At 46.0% G+C, this 27,201-nt stretch overlaps 2 protein-coding genes across 7 annotated transcripts in view; one reads left to right on the top strand and one right to left on the bottom strand.

Moving 5' to 3' along the window:
* GRIN2D (glutamate ionotropic receptor NMDA type subunit 2D) overlaps nucleotides 1-14,489 on the top strand; it is a 58,536-nt gene extending 44,047 nt beyond the window's left edge. For all 3 annotated transcript variants that reach the window (XM_083584091.1, XM_083584090.1, XM_083584089.1), the window contains exons 12-14: nucleotides 1,556-1,743; nucleotides 8,854-9,086; nucleotides 11,820-14,489. In XM_083584091.1, the coding sequence (XP_083440217.1) occupies nucleotides 1,556-1,743; nucleotides 8,854-9,086; nucleotides 11,820-13,262 (1,864 nt within the window). In that variant the 3' untranslated portion in view covers nucleotides 13,263-14,489. The remainder of the gene's footprint in view (nucleotides 1-1,555; nucleotides 1,744-8,853; nucleotides 9,087-11,819) is intronic.
* Nucleotides 1-27,201, bottom strand: part of KDELR1 (KDEL endoplasmic reticulum protein retention receptor 1) — a 126,935-nt gene that overhangs the window by 65,530 nt on the left and 34,204 nt on the right. For 2 of the 4 annotated variants that reach the window (XM_083584116.1, XM_083584114.1), the window contains exon 3: nucleotides 16,075-16,138. The exons of the other annotated variants lie outside the window; for them this stretch is intronic. The gene's annotated coding sequence lies outside the window, so the exon portion shown is untranslated. The remainder of the gene's footprint in view (nucleotides 1-16,074; nucleotides 16,139-27,201) is intronic. 4 annotated transcript variants of the gene reach the window in all.

The raw sequence follows: 27,201 nt of genomic DNA, 5'->3' as shown, positions 1-27,201 counted from the left end.
GGTTAGTTTGTTCTTGTTCTTTAAAGTTCAGAGTTTTTTTGTTTTTAAACACCACCATGTACATTCATGGCCACCAAAACTTTGCCGGTATGTGTGAATGGTTGCATGGGGATGGGTACAAGGGGACAGGAAGGAGACACCTAATAACCCAATCCTATGCGAAGTTAAAGTTATGGGCGCTGTGTAGGGTCAGCCGGTTTTTAGGACTGTGAAACAGAGGGCATTAGAAAGCAAAAGACTGAGAAGAAAACTTGGAACCAAGATATCTAGATAGAAGTGGCTGAAGAGGTGAGCCTGTCTATAATAAAAAATAAATAAAGGGGGGGGAGCGAAGATAAAATAGAGTGGGACAATGGCTGACGTGCAATTCTAACAGTAAAGGGCACCTTTTCCTTATGGGCCTATTAAAAGTATCTCCTATGCTATATAACTATGGCTGAAAACTTTAACAGCTTTAATGGGAAGATTAATCAGGCTCATAATAAAATCCCTGCACCCCAGTTAATTGGTCAGGCTAAGCATACGGAAAGGTTCAGTCATGTTTAAAGGCACGCTGCCGGGCAATCATCTAGTTTCTAGCTCCTACCTGTGACATATTTGATGACAACGAAGAATAAACGTAAAGGTGTTCTATCTTTCTAGTTTATTACCCAAAGGTGGCCACCTTTTGGCTCTCAGGAGTCGTATACTTTCATGTAATACTAAGAACCAGTTTTTATTTAACTGATTTTTATACTGCTCTCCTCTCACATTCAACTGAAGGCAACAGTGCTCTGTTGAATTAATTCTTAATATATTTTAAAAAGCCTGACCCTTCCACAATATTGATGGGCCTTCAATGTGTTTATTTTTTGATGCCGTTTTGACTCTGGTGTGTTACTATAATAGGAAATATTCACATATGGGATCAGAAACAAGCTGTGAAAGTCAGCCTCTCCATCTAACAATGAATATTACTATTTGTTTAATAGGGACGCGGGTGGCACTGTGGTCTAAACCACTGAGCCTCTTGGGCTTTGCGATCGGAAGGTTGGCGGTTTGAATCTGTGCAACGGAGTGAGCTCCCGTTGCTTTGTCCCAGCTCCTGCCAACCTAGCAGTTCGAAAGCATACCAGTGCAAGTAGATAAATAGGTACTGCTGTGCAGAAAGGTAAACAGTGTTTCCGTGTGCCCTGGCTCCCATCATGGTGTCCCGTTGCACCAGAAACAGTTTAGTCATGCTGGCCACATGACCCAGAAAGCTGTCTGTGGACAAATGCTGGCTCCTTCGATCTGAAAGCGAGATGAGCACCACAACCCCATAGTCACCTTTGACTGGACTTAACCGGCCAGGGGTCCTTTACCTTACTATTTGTTTGTTAAATGGTAAGCTGTCTCACACTTAAAGAAAGCTGTCCCCTTCCCTCAAAAATATCTTTAATTGCAATATGAATGTCTGTAGTTCTAATCAATAGGTCTGTGCAAAGGTGGACAAATAATAAATGGAGGCATTTTTAATGCGCTAAATGCTGCATCCATCTGTCCTTCTCTGCCTGCCTTTCTTATCTGACTGCAGGAAGCTGGATGCCTTCATCTACGATGCAGCCGTCCTCAACTACATGGCCCGAAAGGAAGAAGGCTGTAAACTTGTCACCATAGGGAGTGGGAAAGTCTTTGCCACCACAGGCTACGGCATTGCGCTGCAGAAAGGTTCCAAGTGGAAACGGCCCATTGACCTGGCCCTGCTCCAGTTTCTGAGTGATGGTAAGGCTTAGCTACATGCCAGGTTCTAGGGAGAGCACTGGGAAGTTGAGAGATGCCCAGGTTTTTGGGATGAGAACAAACTTAAGTGTGAGTAGTTGGGAGGTGGGGGGGGGATATTTTCTGCAACTTCTGTGTGAGTGGTATTGTTCTCTCTCTGTCTCTGTCTCTGTCTCTGCCCCACCTGCTCTTCCACTAGGCAATGATTGCTGGGTGCGTATGCGTAAGGTACTTTGGAGCAGGGGTGTCTGAAATAAAGGATATTTATCACTTGCTGTGGACACTCCTGAATAATTTACACTGGAAAGGAATCTATGCATAATCCTACTTCCTGCTGCGGGGCAAGACCACCCCATTCTATCCATACACTATGAAAAAGCATGAAGTTGAAATATGGGGCAACTGGTCTCCTTCTTTAGATACTCAGCCCCCACCCCACCTCCGCACCCATTTCTAGTAAGCTCAGAGCCCAGAAAAGTACCAAACTGCCAATCCCACTCCTTATGAATGGGTCATGTTCTTCATAGTGATTGGTGAACAGGACTTTCCCTCACATGTTTGCTGGGGCAGAAGGCTTAGTCAGGTAAAGGAATGCTGGTCTGCCAAGATGAAACATTCATTACCCTTTGCAATAAAATGTGTTATCTGGATTCTGAAGTTCAGTTAAAACAGATTAGTTTCCTTTAACACACTTTTACTATGTATTTGGTTGAATTTATTGTTGTGTGCTCCTTGAATTTTGAGAAGTCATGTGGCAGTGCTATATGGGATAGTTTCCTTTGAATGAAAGAGTTTTGTATGGTAAACCGCCCTGTGATCCTCAGATGAAGGAGGTATATGGTGTCATTGTAATAAAAAATGTTAGCATAATGGAAGCAAATAGGCACCCCTACAGCACAGAACAAATCCACTAATCCCATATCAGATGTTCAGAGAGAGAGACACCTTGCATTCCAAGCTGTTTCACCTTCAGCTAACTCACAGCTCCTTATCTGTCTGTCCCATTAAAAAAATGAAAATGCTTTCTTGCTGTCTCCCTTCCTCCCACACCCCAATTCTGATGGGTGTTGCATTTACAAGCTAGAATGAGATTTGATATCATTAAGGGCAATTAAAGCCCATTTGTCAAGTCCCTGATCAACGGTTGATTTGTCAGGCAAAACCAATGTGACAGGCCCATTCATGTTAATCAAGTGAGCAAAACTCATATTACCAGCAGGAGTGTGGATTTCTCCAATTCTTTTAGTGTATGTTTATCCATGGAGATGGGGAGGGGTTTCTAACTCAAAGGTAGAAGTTTGCTGAGAGGACTTATGGGCCCTGGAACTGACATGGCTCCCTCATATACACTAATGCCCCCACACCAGCCTGCACACCCTCCCCCATTCCAATGCTCCAGATAGCTGTCACAATGCACTTCCCTGACTATCTCCTAGCAGACCTGCAGACTGATCAAAGTGAACATGCAACCAGATCATGGTATTTTATTTTGGATTAATTAATCCAGGCTGAAAGGGAGTAGGAATCCCAAGAGAGGTGTGGAGCCCACTCAGTTCATGCAAGGAGGTCTGGAAGCCAGGACTCCTGCGTCTCCTGGGAGAGCAAGCAATTCCTAGTGGGCTAGACTCAGAGCAAAGGCGATGGGAGACAGACATCCTGCTTTCTATTTCTAGCTCCAGGGATAATGAGCAGACACAGCTCTGGTGTGTTTGATCTGAGCAGAGGAACCTGGATTCCGTCTCTGCTGCTGCTAATGGGCTCAGTCTGAGGCTCTAATTGCTGTTAGCCAACAATCTTGCTTCTCCTAATAGGCCTGACTGACTCTGGGGATATCCTAGAGAACAGCACACGGGGCTTTCCCCGCCCCACCAGGACATATAAGCAGATGTTGGGGACGGGGCTGTGTTTCAACTGGGCCACCCAGTGTCCATGACACTTGAATCATTTTGCCTTCCCTGCATCTATTAGGCTGAATGAAAAAGCTACATGGTTTACTCTCCAGCTCTCTCTGCTGCGATTAACAACATTCAGAAGTGAAGCATTCCAGACAGAGAGGCGTTCTTTGCTTCACTTGTGAAAAATGCCCTGTGAGGATCATGATGTGTAAGAATTGTGTGTGGGAGAGAGGCCGACAGATGGCTGCTTTGTAGAGTTTGGATGCGTTACAATGAATGTCCAAAATGTGGTGAATGTCAACTATTCACATGTAAATACTGACAACTTCAGATGAATTTTATGAATGCCACAAACAGACAGACATACTCCCATTTTGGGGACAGATTTATTGCATAATGATAATCACTATTTGACTGTTGGCATTCGCCAGGGTATCTCCACCTTAATTAAGCATTCACAACATTCACCTGGGATTGCCAACATTCACAAGTGACAAAATTCCAGATATATATATTAGAACTTCTATTTGCTTGCAATTACTCTATATTCCAAGCATCTGTGCACAAGAATAAAGCATGCAAACTAAAAAAATGCATGTATAATAATCAATGTTTAAAACTTACTTTAATTGCAGAATTTTCACTTTAGGTTCACAGAATATCTATAACTTTGTTGGTATATAATTCCACCAGTATGAGGGTATATAATATATACAGGGGAGATTTCATCTGTTTGGAATCCTTCAGTGTATTGATGCATAACTTCATATGTTGAATATGTACATGCTGAAGGGTGCTGGGTATTTATTATTTATTTATAGTTATTTTTTAAAAATATTTAAATAATATCCTCTCACAATACATCAGGGCAGTGTACCACAACAATTAGACATTTAAAAGCAATGCAAAGTAATCATCAATGTGACTGGCTACTCAAGAGACCTTTTAAACAATTGCTAAGGCCTGTCAGCATAAAAAAGTCTTAAAGAGACACCTGAAAGTCAAAGTTGCCTGCCAAATCTCTATTGGAAGAGCATATCATGATCTTGCATGGATGTATGCATTTAAAGGAGCCTGTTGCTTGGGTATGAAGGAACACACATGCACACCATTGTAAGCTTCCAATTGCTTATTAGGGGAGAGGGAGGCAAGGAACAGTTGCCCAGCAACCCACCCATCTGTCATATCATACAACTGAAACCTGTACTACCTTTTATACCACACACACACAATTTTAGTCTGCAGCATTAATCAGTCCTGAAAGACTACCACTGCATAGCTCCATCCTTGCAATCACTCAAGTAGATCAGGATTCATAGGATCAAAGAATTGTAGAGTTGGAAGGGACCCAAACACCATCAAGTCCAACCCCCTGAAATGCAGGAATCTCAGCTACATCATATATGGCAGACAGCCAACCAACTTCTGCTTAAAAACCTCCACGGAAGGAGAGTCCACCACCTCTTGGAGTTTGTTCCACTGTTAACAGCTCTTACTGTCAGAAAATTATTCCTAAAGTTTCATCTGAATCTCCTTTCTTGCAACTTGAATCCATTGGTTCAGGTCCTAGTTTCCAGAGCAATAGAAAACAAGCTTGCTCCATGTGACAGCCCTTTAGATATTTGAAGATGGCTATTATATCTCCTCTCAGTATATTTTCCTGGCTAAATATACCCAACTCCCTCAAACATTCCTCATAAGGCTTGGTTTCCAGACCCTTGATCATCTTGGTCGCCCTGGTCTGCAATAGTATTAACCTTTTTTTGCTGCTTCATCACACTGTGAACTCATGTTAAACTTGTGGTCTACTAAGACCCCTAGATCATTTTCACACCTACTACTGGCAAGCCAAGTGTCCCCCATCTTATATTTGTGCATATTGGTTCTTCCTGCCTAAGTGCAGAACCTGACATTTGTCCCTACTGAAGTTCATTTTGTTAGTTTTGGCCCAGCTCTCCAATCTGTTAAGGTCATCTTAAATCCCAATTCTGTCTTCAGTGGCATCTGCAAATTTGATAAATATCCCCTCAATGTCTTCATCCAAGTTATTTATAAAGATGTTGAACAACAATGGGCCCGGGGCAGAAACCTACAGCACCCCACTTGTCCCCCCTTTTTTTGCAGGATGACTAGGAACCATTAGTGAGCATTCTTTGAGTATGGAAATGAGCTACAAACCCACCTAGCAGTTATCTCACCCAGTCTAAATTTTACCGGCTTCTCTGCAAGAATATCATGGGGGAATTTGTCAAAAGCTTTACTGAAATCAGGATACACTATATCCACAGCAGTTCCTGATCCATCAAGCTTGTGACTCTATCAAAGAAAGAAAGAAAGAAATGAGATTCGTCTGGTACGGCTTGTTTTTGAGAAACCCATGTTAGGTCTTAGTAATCACAGTCACCTTTTCTAAGTGCTCACAGACTGTTTAATTATCTGTTCTAGGACACTGGTAACAATGTCAAGCTCACCAGTCAGTAGTTACCCAGATCTTCTTTACTCCCCCTTTTGAAGACAGGGACATCATTTTGCCTGCCTCCAGTCTCCAGGGACATCACTTGTTCTCCAAGAATTCTCAAAATTATAGACAGAGGCTCTGAGATTACATCTGCAAGCTCTTTTAATACTCTTGGGTGCAGCTCATCAGGCCCTGGAGATTTGAACTCATCGATGTAGCTAGGTGTTCCCTTACCACCTCTTTTCCATCTTGGGCTTTAGCTCCTTCCTTGCATCATTTATTCTGTTATCACCAGGTTGGGCACTGCTTTCCTTTGAGGTAAAGACAAAAGGCAAAGTAGGTGTTGAGCAGTTCTGCCTTCTCTCTGTCACCCAACAGCATTTCTCCATCCTCTTCACACAAGAGACCTACTACTTGCTTGGTCTTCCTCTTGCTTCAAACATAGCCGAAGAAACCTTTTTTTATTAATTTTAATCTCTCTTGCAAGCCTGAGTTCATTCTGAGTTTTGCCCACCTAACCTCCCTGCAACTGTTGGCTACTCATATATGTTCTTCCTTTGTGATTTCTCCTTTCTTCAATTTCTTATTCATGCCCTTCTTAAATCTCAGTTCACCTGTAAGCTCCTTATGCAGCCACACTGGTTTTTTAGGTGTCTCCTACTTTTCTTTCTTGTTGGAATTTTCTGCCTTTCTGCCTTCACCTTTAAGAAACTCCCATTCCTCTTGGACTCCCTTCTCTTTGAGTTTTTCTGATCATGGGGAAGTTCCTTAAGCTTTTTGAAATCAGTCTTCTTAAAGTCCGGAGTGCATGTTCAACTACCCTCAGCTTTCCCTTGCTTATATACAATGAAACCCAATATTACATTATCACTTTCTCCCAAGGTTCCCTGTACTTTCACTTTGTTGACCAGCTTCTCCCTGTTGGTGAGGACCAGGTCCAATAAAGATGACTCCTCTGTTGCTTCTTCCACTTCTGGGAAATGACATTGTCAGTGAGGCAATTGAGGAAGTTGTTGGAGCTTTCATTTTTGGCAGAGTTTGTTGAAACTCAAACTCTGCCAAGAATCAAAGGTCCAATCATTTCTTCAATTGCCTCACTGACAATGTATCTGAGTAACTGAACTCTTCTATGACTACTATCTCTCTTCTTTATGAATGTTTGGGAATCTGCTGTAGAAAGGCATCATCTGAGTCCTCCATTTGGCTTGGAGGTCTATAGCAGACACCCACAATAAGGTCACTCTTGTTTCCCTCTCCTACAATTTTTATCCACATACTCTCAATCTGTCTTCCATGCTCCAAGTTATGGATCTCTTCACAAATGTACACGTCCTTTACATATAATCCTACTCCTCCCCTCTGTTTGATCTACTCCTTTTGAACAGGTTGCACCTCTCAAGTTCCAGTCATGAGTCTCATCCACCAGGCTCAAGTAATGCCTACTTAGGTCATATTTGTACTGAGAGCTCAAATTCTTTTTGCTTGTTTCCCATACTCTGTGCATTTGTGTAGAAACAACTGAAACCATGAGTCATTCGTCCACACACTGCTGCCTCTGTCCTCTTCCATGGAGAATCGCCTGCCACCACCACACATCTCATCCTTCTCTGGGGAGCAGAAGGAATCGTTCCATACACTGTACTTTCCACTGCTACCTTGATGTATTTTAAGGTCTGCAGCTGCTGTTCTTGCTACGCTGGCTGAGAACTGGTGTCCAAAGTGAGGGCATGGAGTCAGTTTTGCAGCTGCAGAGACACAGCATGGCTCTTAACACGGCTCCTGCTTTTTGTGTCATGTTCCTCCAGGAGTTTGTCTCCTGCACTGCACAATCTTCTACCTCCCTAGGGACATCCCACCTGCCTCTCTGTTCCAGGACAGTCCACTCTCTAGCAAGAATTTCCTCATCTGCTCAGTAGCTCAAAGTGTGGATAGGTGGGCCTCAAGTTGCTGTGCCTTCTCTTCTAGCTTGGATTTGCTGTAGGTGTAGTAGGTCACTGCTGCAGCTCCCTTGTCATCCATGTCTCTTGGTCCATGAGACAACACTCCAGGCTTCCCCCTCAAACTCCGCCACTAAACACCCTTGCAAATGCCCCAGTTTACAAGTCCTAGTCACAAGAGCTTGACCTGCTAGATTTCCTCCTGTAGTGCTTGTATTAAACGTGCAGCAGACCCGCCTTCCTTCACCAGCATGGAGGTGTAAAAATAAGCAGATACAAATAAGTCCAAGCTGGCAAATTGGCTTAATGTTGGCCAGTGCTTTTTTTCTAGAAAAATAGGAGCTGGTACTCAACATGAAATTGTTACAGTAAGTGTCACACTTTTAAACCAAAAGAGAGAGGTGCCAGTACTCACCATGAAGCTGTTACAGTAAAATGCTGAAGGTTACCCACCTATACATGCCTGGAAAGACAGGACGAGAACAACCTCTCACAACTCTAAGCATGAAAGGATAATTAAATAGTGTCAATGGGTAAGTACTTTGTGATACCTGACCTTTAAGTATGTACCTAAGCTCAGAATGGTTCTGCTCCCTTGTCTCCTGTTTCCACAAGCTCCCACACTCAGATTCTATACTGTCACTAGATAAACACAGCTTATTTCATTTGAGACCTCAGAACAAAATCCCTATTCCCTACCATTGAGCAAAAGGGCTCCTGCATTTTCTGGGACTGATGCCTAATGGACCATACCAAGGGAAGGTTGTGAAAAGGCACATTTCTTGTGTTCCATCTCTTCTTCCCATCCCCTCCTCTGTTTCAGATGAGATTGAACTGCTAGAGCGCCTGTGGCTATCAGGGATCTGCCACAATGACAAAATTGAGGTGATGAGTAGCAAGTTGGACATAGACAACATGGCGGGTGTCTTCTACATGCTCCTGGTGGCCATGGGACTAAGTCTGCTGGTCTTTGCCTGGGAACACCTAATCTACTGGAAGCTGCGTCACTGTATGAGACATACAGGGCGGCTGGACTTCCTGCTCGCCTTCAGCAGGGTGAGGTTGCAAGATCAGCAAGGGACAGTTGGGTGCCCATTGATCCTCTCACCCACTAAGCTATTTTCACATCCATTACTGTCAATTTCTTTGTCCAGAGAGTAAGCTCTTCCCTCCTTCCACATCACTCTCCTTTCACCCAGGACTGTGAATAATCTATGATCACACCACACCTGTATGCAGAAATCAGCATCCTTAGAATCTCACCATTCTTTTTCCCCTCAGAAAGCAGCAACCATTTCCAGCCTTTATGGCTGTGAAGGTAAGCATGGAAGTGTATGTGCAGAAAATGACTTATACAGTCTCAAAAGCAAAAGGTGGGGTCTCTGCAAGTTTTCTAGTGGTCTAAAGATGGGGCTATAGAGCCTGCATCTTTCTTTGCCATTCTGCTGTGACTAAATTATGCAAAAGAAGTCAGTACTGTATATGCAGGTTTTCATAGTACAAATCATAGACTTTGGGTTACCTTAACATGGAAAATAATGTATACACCCGCCTACATTTTCCCCTTTCCCTAGCTATTAATTTATGGTTGTGTACATACAGGTGGTGACCATTCTGTGTGGTGGTTCCATTCCCAGCCCCCATGTGCATCAGCGCAGCGTTCATCAGCATGCCTGGCCCTTTACGCCCCTGGTCTTCCCTCTTCTGGATCCAAAAGGACCCATGTGTCAGCGATCGCATGTCAATTGGATGAGCCTAAAGTGGTCACCACCTGTACATGCCTAGCCTGAATAGTAGGGGTCACTGTGGGACTGATATGAGGAAAACCAGTTCTGCCTGTCTGCAGCAGAAGCTGGATGCACAGAGCTAATTAGCTGGAACAATTTTTCAACTTTTAAAAAATTGTGTTGACGGTCTTTTAAAACTAAGGTGAAAAATTGATGTTCAGGTGAATGAATCTATTTGCTGCACTTCAAAAAATTAAAAGGGAGGTTGGCACTGTACCTGAGCAATCAAGTAGAACAGTACCAGAGAGACTAGCATATTTGCATTTTATTTGCTGGTTACTACATCCATCAAACAAAATGCGATATCTACTGGTAGCTCACTTGCAGAAGAAAAAAATGCAGGAAGTCCTATTTCAGCATTATGTCCGACTCCATTGCTGTCTCTATATCCCTCTCATTTCTATGCTGGATTCTTAGTGACTAACTCCTAAAGATGGGTGTTGAGGTTTGAGCCATACTACTTTATTTTAAAGCCCTGCTTTCTGCCACCAGATTGGCTGTGGTTACTAGGTAAGGAAAGAGGAGCATACTCATCATGTTATGTCTATACTACAAATTTAAACTGGTGTCAAGCCTTTTAAATGGTTCTGGCTTACAGAGGGAAACCTGGGGCACGGTATTTCTATGATATGGCTGGGAAGCCTAACAAAGACTTGCTGGCACACTACAGACCACATTCCACAAGGAGGAGGGGAAGCCCGGTAGTTAAGAGATTTCAAAATAGATTAAATTTGTAGTGTAGTGATGACGTTAACAGGCCATTCCCCTGGCTTTCAAAACAGATTCTCATTGCTAAAGCACAAATTGAGTTCTTTATAGTTCTCATTTGCATATGTTGATCACTTTAAATGCAGATTAAAAATTGCTGCTGCCTAGCACTGAGGCTAAGTTTGTTTTGCTTTTAATCACTCAGCCAGGTGGCAAAAATCCCACCCTACTCTCTGATTCCTCTACCTGGAGAGTTTCCATTGTCTCTTTTTTGATCTTCACTATGTCAGTTTCTCCACTTGTATTTATCTCCTCCTCCTCTCACTGTATCCTCCTCTCTGCTTCCCTCCATTCACTGCCACAGTGATCCATCTCTGAAATAAATGACCTACTATGAAGGACAGGCTCAGGGCTGGTGGGAGGGAAGTGCACTCTTTGTTAATAGCAGAAGGCTCTCCATGGTGGAGAGTGATCTGGAGTAGCATTTGGGGTGGAAGATTGTATGCATGTGAAAGATAGAAGGGAAAGAATTCCAGTTCCCTGGTGTTTATCATTACCTGGTACAGGAAGACGGTCTTATAACAAGAGGCCCTTCACAATCGAGGGATATGGGATACCATCAGGAATATGAACACTCCAGGGTTTTCCAAATTGTGGGCTGTGACCCCATGAATATCACTGAGATGGAGAAATGGGGTGAGGAATCTGTGAGACTAGTTACCTGTACTCAGGGGAGAAGAGTTGTGTAGCAGCAGCCAGGATGGGGCAGGGTGAATGGTGCGTGTAGAAAATCAATCATGGGGTGAAGTGACACAAGGAGCTGGTGAGCAGAGAAGAAGTGATGTTGTAGGTGGTGCTAGAGCTAATTACCCCCAGTGAGATTTCTAGGCTATGGGTTAGAAAGTAACTGCACTTTCATGGAACTGGAGAAACCGTTCTTTATGATATTCTAGAAAGAACTGCAAAAAGAGCACCCCCAAAAAAGAGAGAGCATTATGCCTGCAATACTTTATCATACAGAGGAAGTCCTGATGGGTTTCACAAAGAGCATGCAATACAGATGACTTTTACACTCTTCTTTGTGGATCCCCTCTGCCCCTCCACCCCCCCCCCCCAGGGAAGGAGGGGTAGTATGCACTGAGCCTGCCCCCAGGCTAGTACTCGGGTTCATCATGGTCCCCACCATATTTCCCATGCAGGTCTTACAGCAACAGTATTCCTCCCTGTAGTTTGGCAGTTGTGCTACAGTTCCAACAGCCCCCTCATTTATCCCTCTTTCTCCAATTCGCTCCAGGGCATGTACAGCTGTTGCAGCAGTGAAGACCCCAAAGTCCCAGATCAGCAGCAGCTACCCATCCTTAACCACACCTACGGCCCGTCGCGAGGTGCAGCCCCAGCGTTGCCCAGCCCCCCTGGCCCTCCACTTCCCTGTTCTAGCTTCCTGCCTCGCGAACGGCGCATTGTGGAACGGTGGCGCCACGCTCGTAGTCCCAATTGCTACAAGGATCTGTACCCTCCGACACCTACAGAGCTCCCCACAACCAAACCCCCACGCCATAGCCTCAAGAGCCCTTTCTCAGATGGCTTCCACCGGTTCTATGGGCCCATTGAACCAGAAGGGCTGTCCGATCATGTCAGTAGCAAAAAGATGGCGCCCTGTCAGCTGTCTCCGCCACCACCCTCCCGGGGGCTGGAAAATCCTCCCTCATATTTTGCCATTGTGCGTGAGAAAGAAACTCCCGACATGCCACCGGTGGCATCGGGCTGGCAACGCAAATCCCTCCGTGGGTTGTATGAAAGTTTCCAAGCCGGGAAAGCGGCGAGCCGAGCCCCAGAGGTGAAGAAGTATGATGGCTCCTCCAGTGGCTATGCGACCAAAAGCCCTTGTGAGTTGGAACGGGGCAGCAGTCGGCCTTTTGGGAAAGAACGGGGTCGGTATGGCTACACACGGCTGTCCTATGAGGACGAACGCTCCCCACCTGTTTCCCGCTACAGACATGCTGAAGAGACGTCTCTGCCTCGAGCCGAGACAGAAGTCAAATGCCCGACGTCATCCAGCCGAGAGAGGAGCTCCCGGGCTCACATTTGCCGCAGTCATTCCCACCCGCTTGCCGTAGGTGCCAGCTTGCGCAGCCAAAGTCATTATGTGGATTTTTCTGACTCTGATTCTGACATCTGTGAGAGGGACAGTGATGGGCATAGCTGCTGGTACCAGTCGCCGGATTATTTCTGCACATACCCGTCCCGAGAGAGGCAGCTCTTTGCCACGCATAAGCCCCTGCACTACTGGTCAGCCGACAAGTTGGCCAAGTGCCACGGATGCCACGGTCCCTGCCAGCACTGCCTGAGCTTAGAAATGCTCCCGCCACCCACCCCACCATGCCGCAAGGAGGCCTTGCGCTACTTGAGCTGTTCTGAGGAGCGTCTGGAACGCCGGCTGGACTGGGAGCACCGCCACTGTAGCCTGTATGGATGCCTGGCTCCTCGCCACCGCCACGGCTTTCACCGACGCTGCCATCACCATTCCTGCGAGCTGGGGCCAGCTGGCGGAGTTCTACATCCCACCTCCCGCAGCCTGGAGGACCTCAGCTCTTGCCACATGGTGCGCTGCGGGGCCTCCCATCGACACCAGGGCGGCTTCTCGCCGGAGTGGCTGCCACGCCGGGTGAGCAGAAGCGGGGAGCTTTTTGCCCGCCGTGGTTCTGCCCATTTCTCTAGCCTGGAGTCAGAGGTATGACCAGCAACAGGTGGGGTGGGGGTGGGGGTGGGGTGGGGAAAGAGGCTTCAGATGGGACAGCAGGAAAAAAAAGACTGAGCTGTAGTTGAGCTCACACAGTGGGGACTGAGGTGGTGGAGATGGCGCTGTGGTTCAACCCAATGGAAAGAAGGGAGGACCACGAAGATGACTGCAGAGAGGGGGAAGCAGAACAGTGCCACAAGTGAACCCACCAAGACAAAGGGCATGCCACCAGGATGCCACCAGGAATATATGTGATAGGACCACATCTCCCTGCCACAGAAAAGGGGAAGTGTTCAACCAAAAGAGTATCACAGATAAAACAGTGGGGACTGGAACCACCAATAATCCCATTAAAAAACCCAGGGGAGTGGAGATGATATGTCAGAGAGGGGTAACACCCTGAGACTGCTACCCCAAGTGCCACCAGAATAGCTCCCTGTGTCAAAACACCCAGTCCCATCCACCAGCCGATTTACAGCAGGGGGTAGAGGGGAACTGGTCTCTCCTGTGTATCCATAACAGACCTTTTATATCCAGAAAAAGGGCTTTTCTGCCACCCTGTGGCACATTGATGGGGTAGGTTCCTGTGGCCAGGGGCAATTGGCTACTGCAACAGCAGGGCTGTTACTCTCTGAACAAAACCCAAGAGAGTGCCAATGAAATGAACCAATCATGAACCTGGAGAGAGTCTGTGTCCCCACGTAGACTGGCAGCAGGGGGGAAGTGCCATCAGTCAGGCTCCGGAGGGGGTGGGGAGGGGCTTGGACAACAATAACCACAAAACTGTCTGGACTTCTGGGTGGGAGGGGATGTTAGGAGACAAAACTGTGACTTTGTTCAACAGAAAACTGTGATATTTCCCCCCCTGCACATTTCCCTCTTCTCCCTTCTTGCTTTCTTTGCTCTTCTTAACCACCACCTTCTTTCTCCTTCCCCCCTGCTTTAATCTTGCAATCATGCACCCATTATGATAGAGATAGCAACACATGCAAACATCATGGATGCTGAAATGAAAAAACATACACACACTTGTGCGCTGTAATGGGCAAAAGCAATCACTGCCCCCAAACCACATAGACAAACCAGTCCCATGACTGAAAGTGTCTGTTTTCACAAATCCTACATCAGTGCACCAAAGCTCTCGGTATTAAGAGAGCTATTGAAAATGACAGAAAACATGACTATATAAACTGAAAGGGCACCTGCACTACAAACCAAACAAAATTAAATCTAATAGAATAAAAACCTCATTCAACAGATAATATACTGTATATTCTCATCACCAAAATTACTACACACCATCTTAATGCTGGTTGCTCTAAGCTGGGAAGCTGGAACACTGGAGTGATTATAAAACTTATTTCCATGCTTCCTGCTTGAGGGGGGAACTGTGCATCCCCCATTGCAGGGAAAGATAAATGTGCTCCCAATGCAGCTACATCTTGCGCACCTTTCCACAGAGAAGATACACAAGTTCTCGTTTTGCTGGAGACTGCTGATGAGTGGGAAGGCAGACCTTAAAGCCAGCTGAAAGCCCAGTCTCTGCACTATTCTGGAAAATGCCCAGCCTTAGAATTTTGCAAGTTTCTAGGAGAAACTTTTGCAAATATGAGAAGCCAAGTGTACTTAAGTAGAAGGTCTGAAGGAAAGGGTTTTTCACTCAGCTTGCAAATGATCTGAGATCCATTGCAACATGATGTGGCTATTAATCGGCAAACTGAGCTACTTCTTTTTTGAAAAAAAGGAAAAAATAATGAGACAAAACTCATGGAAGACAGGAATATAAATGGTTAGTAAATAAGATGGGAGTCTTGGCATGGTTCTAAATCTTAAGACAGCAGGAATCCAGAAGAGAAAAGGGGGAACAGGGTATTCTTTTATTATATTTCATCTCTAGAATGTTTGGAACTTTCCCTAAAGCAGAGGTGAGTAACATAAAGTCCATGGGCAGCATTACAGATTAACTCAAGTTTTGGGGGCAAACTAGAGTTGAAGGCAGCAAACCCATATGATACAACCAGGTCACTGCCAAGTCCAGCACCACAACCACTTCTCCATAAGTAGTGTTCCCCTGATGGGGTGAAACCAGAAGTAATAGCTACCAGGAAAAAGGCAGCTTAGGAGAAGTGGTGGTGGTAGTAGGGTCATGGGCAGGAAAAATGTTCAGCATCCACCTTCCCCCTGTGCTGCACTCTTTTTCTCATCCTGCCTCTGCTCTATGGGAATTTGGCACAACCCACATTTCAACACAAGGGTCATGGCAAGAAGCAGTCGTGTCATTTTGCCCCTTACCCAAGGCTCTCAGTCTTCTCCAGAAACCTTGAAAATGAGGATTCTGGGGAAATCAAAAAGACCATGCACATGAAACAAAGCCTCGCCAGGGCCACGGGTGGCTTGTAGACTGTGTGTCACCAGTCCCAGCCCCTCTCGGAGACACAGCCAGTGCTGTGTGTGCTACAATTCTAGGCAAGTGTCAATTTGGTGTTAGGGACAGAATGTTGCACTCTGCAAATCTAATGTTTGTAAGATCAATTTGAAGTGCTCAGCAGGTCTGAAGGCAGGTCTGGCTACAGGCTTTAGAGGGCCCTCAACAAAGTGTCCTCTGCTGGGGCAGAGGCCATGCATTGGTGGCCATAGGCTTCCTTAGCAAGCATCTACAAGGCACCATTTTAAACTTCCCGTAGTGCTCCTGTTGCAGCAAAGCAGGAAGTTTAAAATGGCAGCCCACAGACCGAGCCACTTTACGCTGGCGGACCCTGCCAAAGTGCTAGACTGCTCAAAGGACGCCACAAGGTGAGGCTGGGCTTACCAGATTTGTAGGCATCTCCAGGGCCCAGAGGGTGGTCTCTAAGTGCTCTGTGGCACTTCTCTTTCTGTGAAAAGCAGAAACAGAATGAAGCAACAAAGCAAAGAAAGCCACTTGTTTCTTTAATCTGTCAGCTTTCCTCGGCACTGTGCAGGAGCTACCCTGGCACGCAATTTCAATGACACAGGTCCAGGCCACCACTTTGACCAAGTAAAGCAGCAGCACCTCTCCTCTCATCCATCCTCCCCTAGCCAAGTGAGGCTTGTGCTCAGCAAGGCCTCGTTTGAAGTGCTGTGTTTGGTTTTGAGCACCTCAGTTCGAGCAGGATGTTGACAAATTGAAAAAGATTCAGAGGAGAGCTGCAAGGATGATCAAAGGTCTGGAAGGCAAGTCATATGTGGAGATGCTGAAGTAACTGGGTCTGTTTAGCCTCGAGAAAAATAAGATGAAGGGGGCGGGGAGAGAGAGAGAGAGAGATGTTGACAGTTTTCAAATATTTAAAAAGGCATTGGAAAGCAGAGGGAGAAAACAGCAGATGGAGAGGACATAAAACAATGAGCTTTAAGTGTATAGATCTGGCCACATCCTGTCAGGCTGGCATTACTGAGCTGCAAAGGGAGAAAGAAGCAAAGATCCTCACCGTGTCTGGTCACAGGAATTGTGAGGGAACTCTGGTGGAACCAGTGAATCCTCTTTTTTACTGAGGTGCTAGCATTTTTGCGGAAAAAGTCCAGAAATGAAGTCCTGATGAGGGGGGCAGTACTGGGATAAGGCCCAGACTGCTTCTGGGAAAACCAGCTGGTGCTGGCACACCCCTAATTATTCAGCCACCAAACAAACCGGCAGGTCTCCTATTTGCTGAGGAGACTTTAAGTGTACAGGATGTCCTGTCTCAGGGCTGGAGTTGGATCCAAGGGTCTCTAGAGTCCCTCGCAACTCTAAAAGTTATCCAATACAGTGGCAAGAAGAGTGGCACGGTCCCAGGTGCCAGAGTCACATACGGTCACTCCCAAAATGGTGCACACACTGCCAACAGTGAACTGCAGGGAGGGGAGGGGGAACACACTCCCAATCACACAGCCACAGTCAAGCACAAAGGCATACAAGCACACACCAAACAATCACGCCTGCAGGTAGAGAAACGAGCCTCTGCATATAAAACCCACCATTGCGCAAAACAGACTTAATGTGCCGCTTAATGGAGCTTGCACAGCAAAAAAAGGTACCACAATTTTTTTAAAAAACAAACAAACATTGCAAGCACACAGCCTCCATCTCAGATACAGGTAGGCAGGATCGAAGCCACACAAGCATTTCAAAGGAACCCACAATCACACATGTATACAAATCACACCGACAGAGGCGTTTGCAAAAAGCAGCCGTGCCAGGACTGCGGCACACTTGACGTTTTTTCCCGGCGTGCAGATAAGGGTAACGTTATTGCTTGCCTTGTGGCAGGACTGTGGGCCTAAATGGTTTAGGAAGCGACGTCACGTGTGAAGTGGCCCCTGAGTCTATAGCAGCAAAAGGTGGCGCCAGGAAGGGCAATGTGTTTGTTGAGACGCGCATCTTTTGTAAGCAAAATCTGCTAAAGATTTCACTAAGTGTGCACAGGACCCACCGACATGGAGATAGGAAAACCATAGGAACTGTAGCATACATGAAAATGTGTGACATAAAATGCACCACAGAAGAGGTGCACCCCCCAAACCTCCAATAAATGAACACTGAGATACAACTACATGTGCAGAATCGGGACCACATGCAGTCTCCCTCACAAGTAAACTAACAACCATAAATAAACCCATAATAACCTCAGACTCACACTCCCAACCTTGCTTTCTCTTTCTCTCTCTTTGTGTCTCTTTGTCCCTTTTCCTATTTTGGGGGGGCAATTTAGTAATAACTTTAGAACTGCTGTTTTAGGGAGCGGGCTATGTGGGTGGGGGTGGTCTTTCTTGGAATGGGTGGGGTTTCGCTGGGGTGGGGTGGGGAAGTGGGACCATGGGGCAGCGCCCCACGACAGAATGGGGCAGGGTTTGGGTGGGGCAGGGACCCAGGCATCCGGATGGGGGGGAGGGGCTAGGGTTTTCGATACTATTTTAGGGCGTTCATAAGAAATAAAGGCTTTTTTAATCCCGCTCAGACCTTGCCCCAGTGTGGTTTCTCTGCGTGTGTGCATATTTGGGGAAGCTTTCTTATTTAAGGTTTGCGCTCCTTTCTTTCTATACTGATGAGTCACAAAAAAACAAGGCTCATCCTCTCTTCACCCATCCTCTCTTCACCCACCTCCCTCTAACAAACCGCCAGCCTTGTTTCAATCTCACAAAACAGCAGAAAACAAAAATAAGAAGAGGAACCAAGGAAAAAGAGGGAGCAGGTAATTTGCTTACATTAAGAACCAAACTATAGGTGGTGTTGATCACATACATAGTTTGTCCTTGAGTGCACAATTTTTATTTCATAAATAGCCAGCAGGAGTTCCTCCACTGCAGTTCAATGCAGATTGGGCCCCTGCAAGGCTTTCCCCCACTCATGTAAATTGCAGCCATGCCTCCCCCCTTCCAATTGAGACTGCAGTGAGCTAAACAGCACTTATGCCCCACTCTCCAGAGTCCCAGTCTTGATTTCTGAAAGAAAAAATCATGCACTCAGGGGCAAATCATGTGATTAATGTCATGGACAGTTTGGCACTTCGTCCCCAAAAATAAGCAAAGATAATACCAGATTTTCTTAATGTGGCTCTCCTTGGCACAAAATATGGAGTCTGGAATTTTTAGCTGTCCAGTGTCACAACTTTACGGTTAAATGTTTCCCAAGTCCCCATTAAGAAGTCTAGAGGAAGAGCCATAGGGTGGCTTGCTTTAGACAAGGCAGCACTGGAGACTTATGACATCTATTTAACATCTGCTTGTTTATAAGTATGCAAGCAGACCCTCCAGACTCGTGTTTTATTGTGGATGTATTCTGCAACATGTCCTTAACACAATAATAGTAAATTAACGGTGGATTTTGTCTGTTTTGTTGGTTGTTCTGTGATGCTTTCCCAGTGTTATGGCTGTCTGAAAGGGCTACAGAGCAATAGAAGTGGGACAAAAATAACCAGAAGATTTGTGGAATAAAGTTATGAGATTTCAGCAGGATGTTACAGGGCATGCACTGACTGAAAATGAAGCAATATGAACACTCCAAAACTTTTTGCTGGCATAAATAGTATCGAAAGCAGGATCACGCATGACCACCCTGAGAGCATCATGAGCACAAATTACCATGAACGCACAAGAAAAGGGATTTTTGAAGCAGGCAGCTCTACCACCAATTTGGCATGAAATATCCAAAGAGCAACTGTACCTCTCTTAGCCATGCCCCAGCTTTAAAAAACAAATAAATCTCACAGCTCTCTCTGAGGGCTTATCCACACTTACCTTTTGCCCCAGAGCTTTCATGGAGATTCCCTATGAAAAACTGCTCTTTAGCGCTTAATCAGAACAAACAGCAGATTGACGTTTGCTACGATTGAGCGCTAAAGAGTGGGTTTTCACAGGCAGGGGAAAGCTCTGGAACAAAAATAATGATGCCTAGACACGTAGCTTTAAAGTGCAGACCTTGCCTGGAAAGAGCGGGGAGAAAGCTAAGTGTGGATAAGCCCTGTCTCTGTTCCAGTTCAAACTTGCTGGTTTCCCTTTCCCTGCCAGGGTGTCACCTTCCAACAGAAGTGGGGGAAAGACCTTTCCTGTCATCAAGCAATATATATTTTAAAATTCAGTTCCTGACCATCCATAACCTGCCCAGTGATAATAAACAAAAATTTCCAAAACCTTAACAATGCAGGCTGGCCTCTGACAATACATGACACTCCACTGTGTACCTTGAGTGTGTTGATTTAACCTATAACAACACATAGCATTGACAGAATCATAGAGTTGGAAGGAGTTGGAAGGAACCCAAAGGGTCATCTGGTCCAACCCCCTGCAACCAAGCAAGACTGGATTATCCATGGTGCAGTTGGAACAATGGCACCAGGGCCCATGTCTGCAAGGCAGCACAGAGTTTGAACTCCCCCCCCCCAAAAAAGTACATCCCTAGTCCTTTGGGAAGAGACGTTATAAATCATAATGTTCAGGGTACCAACATGATTGAAGATAATATTTTACTGAAGTTGGGGGCGGGGAGGGGAAACAGGTTTCATGTGGAATATATATTTGTAAGCAGTGTTTGTGTGTTTGTTGGTGTGTGTGTGTGAGAGAGAGAGAGAGGGGGGGGGAAAGAAAGAAAGAACATGACTGTACCAGAATGCACAATGAAACTCATTGCTAAACGTGGGTTTTAAATATTATTTGATGGAGATGCCTTTGATCAGGCATGTTTATACCCAGTGCAGAACATTGGAAAGCGGGAGCAGGCTTTGTTTTATTTTTTAGGAACATAGGGGTCTAAAACTCAATAATCAAACCAGACTAAAAGTGGTTGAAGCCTCGGAGCTGTACTAATTAATCTGTGATGTGTGTGTGCAGAAAAACACAACCCCTTATTGAACAAAGATGCATCAGTTTAGTTAAAGGCACCAACATTTGATGTCTATGATACAAGCACTAAGTTCCCTTTTGCAGTCATTTTGCACCACCTAAATCTTCACAACCACCATTGAGGTATTTTAGGCTGAGAGTTGGTGACGGGTCAAAGGCAGAAAGTGAGTAAAAGCAGTGATGAGTTAAGTACACATGCCCAGAGTATTTTCTTTTTGTTTATCAAGATTGGCACACACAAACAAACAAACGTGTTTGCAGTTTGCTGACAATTGTGAAACTGCATATGTTCAGGATTGATGTTTTTTGTAATCCATGAATATTCAACACCATTGTAAATGTGTTTATCTTTAAGAGACCACAATATTTTTTGTGGTACATTATTTCAAGCATTCCTTTTTTGGAAGTAAAGGGCCCCTATTTTGGGAATTGCACCAGGGCTCCCAACTACCTTAATCCAGCCTTGCAGCTAAGCCATATCTCTGGAGGCTAGAGACTGGATAGGAGGATGAACCTCAGCAGATGTAGCATTTAATTCCCTGGCTTGAGAGCAAGGTGGAATCTCAGAGTCCAGGCTGTCAGCCTCAATCTCTTCTATTTCCAAAGTGAATTCCAACTTTTTTTCCTAGCAGGGATTTTTGCGTTTTACCAGCCGAAGTTCAACAGCTGTAACTTTCCAAGCATGGAGATGCAGTGATGGGGAAAGCTTCTCCTGAAGTATTCTAAGGTGTTATTTACTATTATATTATATTATATTGATCTGTTTTATATTTTATCCTGCCCTTCCTCCAAGGAGCTCAGGGCAGGGTTTTACTCTGTCTACTGTATCCTCACACTGTACCCTGCAAGGTAAGTTAGGCTGACAGACAGTAACTCACTCACTGAGAGGTCACCAAGTAAGCTTCATGGCTGAGTTCACACCCAGGTTTTCCAGTACTAGTCTGAGACTGTAACCACTGCACTGCATTTCCATGCACAGAAAATGAAGAAGAAAACTTCAGTTTGGTTGTTGTTTAGAAAGCACTTAAACTCTGTCCTGCTCTGTCTAGCATTTAGGACTGGAAATGCATTTTCGCCTATAATATAGGAATAGCTCATGACATGATAATTGTTGGTCTTTTGTGTAGGTATTATATCCCAAAAGGATAGCATTTTTAAAACAGAAAAACTAACCATGGATTCAGTGGCCCTGTTTACATGGCACAACCAAACTGCAGTTTCCCCACCAAGCTTTGGGGTTGTGTGCTCTGCCCTCACATGCCTCTCTGCCCTCTCTTCTCATCCAGTGTCCCAACTCCCTCTCTCACTTCCTAGTTTGCAGTATTGCCTGCCATGAAATCTGAATTGGGCAAACTACAGCAACCACAAATCCCAGTTCCAATTTTTTTTGAAGGCAAAATACTGCTTGCAATAGGCATTGTTTGCCTGATCAGGACATTACAGCAAGCTAGAGAATATTGCAAAACAAGGAAATGAAGGAAGGAAATAGAGTGCACCAACCTGAGGCGCTGACCGCCAAACCATATTTCAACATTTGAACTAGACCAGTGGGTAAAGCTACTTTCTCCCTAAGAATGCAGCAGTCCTATCTCCCCACTTTTTCTTTCTCCTCACAGCTTATAACCACTAGGATCCCTAGGATCTGCTCTCCTTCTCATCCTTGTGATTGTCTGTACACGTGGAAAAAAAGGGGATGTGGAAAGCATAAATCAAGAAGATGAACGCATCAAGGGACCCAAGGAAAGGCAGGGGTCAGAAGGGGGCACCAAACGCTTCTCTAACTGGCAACAGAGGAGGCCATAGGATGGATGGATTAAGCCTAACTCATTATCCGTCTTCGTCCAGATGCCTCGCTGCAAAAAGCAGCAGAGCCATTGCTTTCTGTTAATAAAATGAAAAATGTGCTTTTTTAGCACCCCACCTCCCTATCTGCTAGCTAGGAAAATTTATCCTCCCCCACCCCCGACTTTTTATCTGCACCAAAAGCACAGATGCTCATATTGGTTGTCTGCCTGCCTGAATCTGCAGACAGCCCGGAATAATAGCAAGAACAGGAAGGGAAATGAAATGATACCCCCACAGATATGCCTGGAAATGCAGGCCAGGGTTGAAGGATACCACCTAAGGCAATGGGAAAGTTCGGTTGCGGTGTTTTCCAGTATGCAGCTTGGAACGTGTGCATGCATAGACAGAGGCTGCGTGTCTGTCCTAATGTGATCTAGCATATTTTGCCCCTGTGTGTGACAGCACAGTCAGTTTCCTCCTGGCCCTGTGCCTCCCTCCCTCCCTCTTTCTCCCCCTCCCCTTCCTCCTGGCCCAGCGTCTTGTTAATCATATTTTCCGGCTGAATTACACATTTGCACTAATTTAATTTTTCATTTCTATGTAAATGAACTTTCTCCAAAGTTCCAGACTGACGCTGCGGTGACAGAACAGCCCACAGAAAGGAAGAAAAAAGAGTGGCGAGAGAACAGCCAGCAGGGACTGGCACTTGCCTCCAACCCACTCAGCCCCACGCTGCTCTCACCACCAGCCTAAGGGTTTGAGCTCCCAGGGTTCCCCTCCTTTGATCCATGGGATCCCTCCCATTTAGAGTTGCCAGCTTCTGAACTAGCCCCTGCTCCTATTCCTTTAACCATGTAGTGATCATTTTTGACTCTGTACCCTGAAAAGCTCCACTTCATGACTCATGCAGATTAAAACACTGTTAGAGTTGCAAGAACAGGCCAGGTCAACATTTTCTTGTCAACTCCCATTCTTGGGAACCCAGAGGTTTTGGTTAATAGGTGTCCTATCAGCTAATAAAGGGGATGTCACTCCTATCACCTCAGAACTCCACCAGAAAACCCAGAAATCCTGCCTTCCCACACAGGCCTCTTTTATTCTAACCTCCCAAACTCTGTCCCATCTACTTAGGTCCCCACTCCCTATCCTAGCTGCTTCCCTTGGGGCCACACACTCTTTCCTTGAGGGAGGGAGGGTTAATCTTAAGTGCCACATTCAGAATTGATGCATTTTCTGCCCTGAGCATCCACTTCCAGCTTGAGCCAGGCTTCAGCAGACTCAGCCCCAGGATCTGTTTTCAAAATTTTCTTCAAGACAGAACTAAATCAGGTAAGTCACTATTCTCTTCAGTCTGAGTTTGCAGATGGGGAAATCAGGCTGAGGCAGCAATTGGGCCAGAAGTGGGATAGGAACCCAAGTTTTCTGCACTTCATCGTCTCTATGCTCAACTATTCTAGACCACCAGCCCCACCCCACCCCGTTGCTCAAGACTGCAACTGGTGTTTTGAGGGGGGGCTATGTTAGGATCAGCATCTTTCTCCCCCTTCTCTCAGAGGACAGATACCTTTCACAGCATGAACAGGTAGACTTCCAAAGGGACATAGCGTCATGGAAGAGTGTTGCCTGCTCATCCTTCTTCTGTCGAAGGGACAGACACCTATGTCAGGAGGCGGGAAAGGGTGTCTGGCAACCCAACATCGCCCAGGCTGTCCTTGGCCTCAAAAAAAGCATATGTTACAAGGCAGGGCAACTCCCGTCCCCTCAGCATTTGGCTGCCTCCACCCTCTCAAGCTGGCAGGCCCCCAACAAGTCTCACTGGAGCAGAGGAGCAACTTGTTGTGTTTAAAGATTCATGTTTGGCCTCTGAAATATTCAGCAGATGTCAAGCTGACAGCAGTCGCCATGCAAAAGGGGGGAGTGGACTAGAAAGCTAAAGGGATCTTTCCATTCAGGAGATAATGGGACAGTGGAGCACGCAGCCAGGGTTGTAGCGGGGAGAGAAACAGGGAAGCCAGATGTGTGTGTGAAGGAAGGAAGTTGCGAGTTCAGGATGGAAGGGTGTCAGCAGCACATACTCCGCAGAGGAGAGAGCGAGAGAGAGAGAGGCTGGCTCAGCTGCTGGCTCAGCACAGCCTGCGTCTCTGCTTAGAGGCCCTCTAATATAGGGTAATTGCCAGTAATCTGCGACAGAGCCATCCATCCCTCCATCTCGTTATCGCCTAAGCTCGTCACCTGCCTCTGAACTTGGAAAGTGATGCTGAGCGAGCAGAACCGGGCCCTGCCTGCACCGCTGGGAGGACTCTCTGCCTCCCCTCCTCTGCTTTAACCCAACCAGCCCTGTTGCTCTTGGAGAAATCCTGGCCAGTGTCTTTCCCACTTCCCCAAACCACCAGGGCAACAATTGCCAAAATGATGCGCTGTGAAAGAAGAGCTGGCAATAGCGGGCATCTGGTGGGCGAAAAAGTAGCCATCTATGCATGAGGCTGACTGCTGCACCTCTGACTGGTCTGGCATATTTTATTTCATTTTACTTATTTATTTATTGCATTTACATCCTGTCTTTTCTTCCAAGGATCATGTACACGTTCTCTCCCTCATTTAATCCCCACAACAACCCTGTGAAGGAGGTTAGGCTGACTGGCAGTGACTGGCTCAAGGTCACCCACTGAGCTTCATAGCCAAGTAGGGATTTGAACTTTGGTCTTCCAGGTCCTAATCCAACACTCTTATCACTACACCACACAATCAGCCTTCATGAGGGAAGGGTAATTCTGTCCCACCACTGCCTCTGACACAATTCAGTAACAATGCAAAGATTCTGCAGATTTACCAGCCCTCAAAGGAATATGCTTCCTAGATTTCTGCATGAGTCACTGCTCCGGGCTTGCTTCCTCATAAGAAGGAAAGCATGCTCAGAAAAAAAATGGCCTTTTGCAGAAACACAGGGGAGGAGAGGGGTGGCTAACCTTGAGAGTTGTACGCATGCAGTATACACTGGGCCATTTCTCTCTCCCAGAGGTCCAATTTCCATACCCTCCTAACCTGCTTAGAAGGCACCAAACTTCTTGCATCCAGTCGTCTCCCTTTCCAGACTCATCCACTGTTTAAATACCTGGGAGAACCATTTCCCAGCTCCTACGGTTTTACCTCTCCCCACAAAAGCACAGAATGTTCTCAGAAGGGTTGTCAGAGCTAGACCTTGAGAGCTAGATCCTGCTGTACCCTTACAAATTGGCTAGAAGGGGAAATTCCACCACTGCTGCAATGTCTTGGGTGGGAGTGAAATGGCACCTGCTGAAATCCTCCCTTTTGAAAGGTCTGGCAGCCAGACCGGGCAATCTTGTTTCCAGTCTCCTACCTCCTCTGTCTCCTGGGAAAAATAACAATACCTCTTTCTATTTATCACCCCAGCCCTAATTCCCCTCCTGGAGAACCCAGGAGTTCTGGCACCATATCTCTGCTCCTTTCCTATTAGGCACATGGCATCCTAGGTTTTGTTCCTTTAACAAGGGTCAGGAGGAAATAGAACAGTTGCACCTTTTCCAGAGACGGCAAAGAAAAGATGGTGAAATGTGCAAAACATATGCCTTGAAACAGAAGGGGAGACTGGTGTGAGCCTTATTGCACCCTTCCTTGTACAACCGCTCGCAAAGTAGTCTAGCTGCGCTTTTCAAATTATCCAGTAAAGCCACCACCTTGTAACATTTACAGCCCCCAGTGTAAATCACCACCATGATCTTCCATCTCCCTGCCGGAGGGTTTAATCTATAACTTGTGGATCAAAGAGGTTTAGCGGGAAGGACAGGAAGAAGGAAGGAGGGTGCAGCTCTCGCTCAGGGAAAATGGAGGAGAAGGAGATCAGACTTTGTCACATGCCTGCCGTGCAGCTCTTCAAGGTTGTGGTGGGGGGGAGGTATCAGTACAATTCCTATAACAGAGAATCTTGGGGAAATCCTGGCTCTCAGTCCCTACACAGCTCTATCCCACTAGACCTCACTCTGCTCACAACGGATACAGCAAGAGGCAATGTTGTTTTCATTCTTTCACACGCACACACACAGCATCACAAACACCCCACATGGATGAAGCCAAACACAATCTGTCATCTGCCTTCTGGAACATATGGAGAGAAAGCGCCTTTCTCATCCGGCTCTTTTTCTTGCTCTAAGTGCTTTTGGCTTCACACCTTCAGAGCATGTAAATATTGTAATGATACGTGTAGTCCAAAGGAGGTCCCTTGAGAGAATTATTGGGCCCTGGATAGCCCACCATAGGAACCTCTTCCCCTGCCCCCAACCCCAGCCAGACAGCCAAACAGCCAGGTCTCCACCTGCTCCCCTTCCCCAGGCTTTTCGCCTTGCTTCGGATCTGGAAGCCTTCCATCCCATTTCCAGATACAGGGGGACTGGATAATTACATTGCTGCACAATGTAGATCTTGGCACTGGGGCTGGCTATGCATTCTCTTGTATCTGGAAGGGGGCACAAAATAATCAAAAGTATCTCTTGATTATTTAGATAATCAATACACTCTTCACCCCTCCTGGTTCATCCCCCCTCCCCACCCCCCACACTTGGTGTTGATTTTCTATTTTCTCCTCTGCCGCTGTTATTTATGATGGAAGATGATTTGCTTGGTGCCTTGGCTTGCGCAGCAAAAATACAGAACGGGAGCCGAAGGCATGCCACAAAGCAAAGAACACCCAAGATCTTCCTTCCCCACTCAAACCAACCAGACACCCCACCCCCCGCTGCCGCTCCTCTTCTAGAGAATGCAGATGTCCTGACTCTCAGCATGCACACATATATGTACATGTGCA

Source organism: Podarcis filfolensis (assembly GCF_964270895.1).
Source record: "Podarcis filfolensis genome assembly, chromosome: 13".
In the NCBI taxonomy this organism is placed as follows: Eukaryota; Metazoa; Chordata; class Lepidosauria; order Squamata; family Lacertidae; genus Podarcis; species Podarcis filfolensis.
This window is presented reverse-complemented; position numbering and strand designations above follow the sequence as displayed.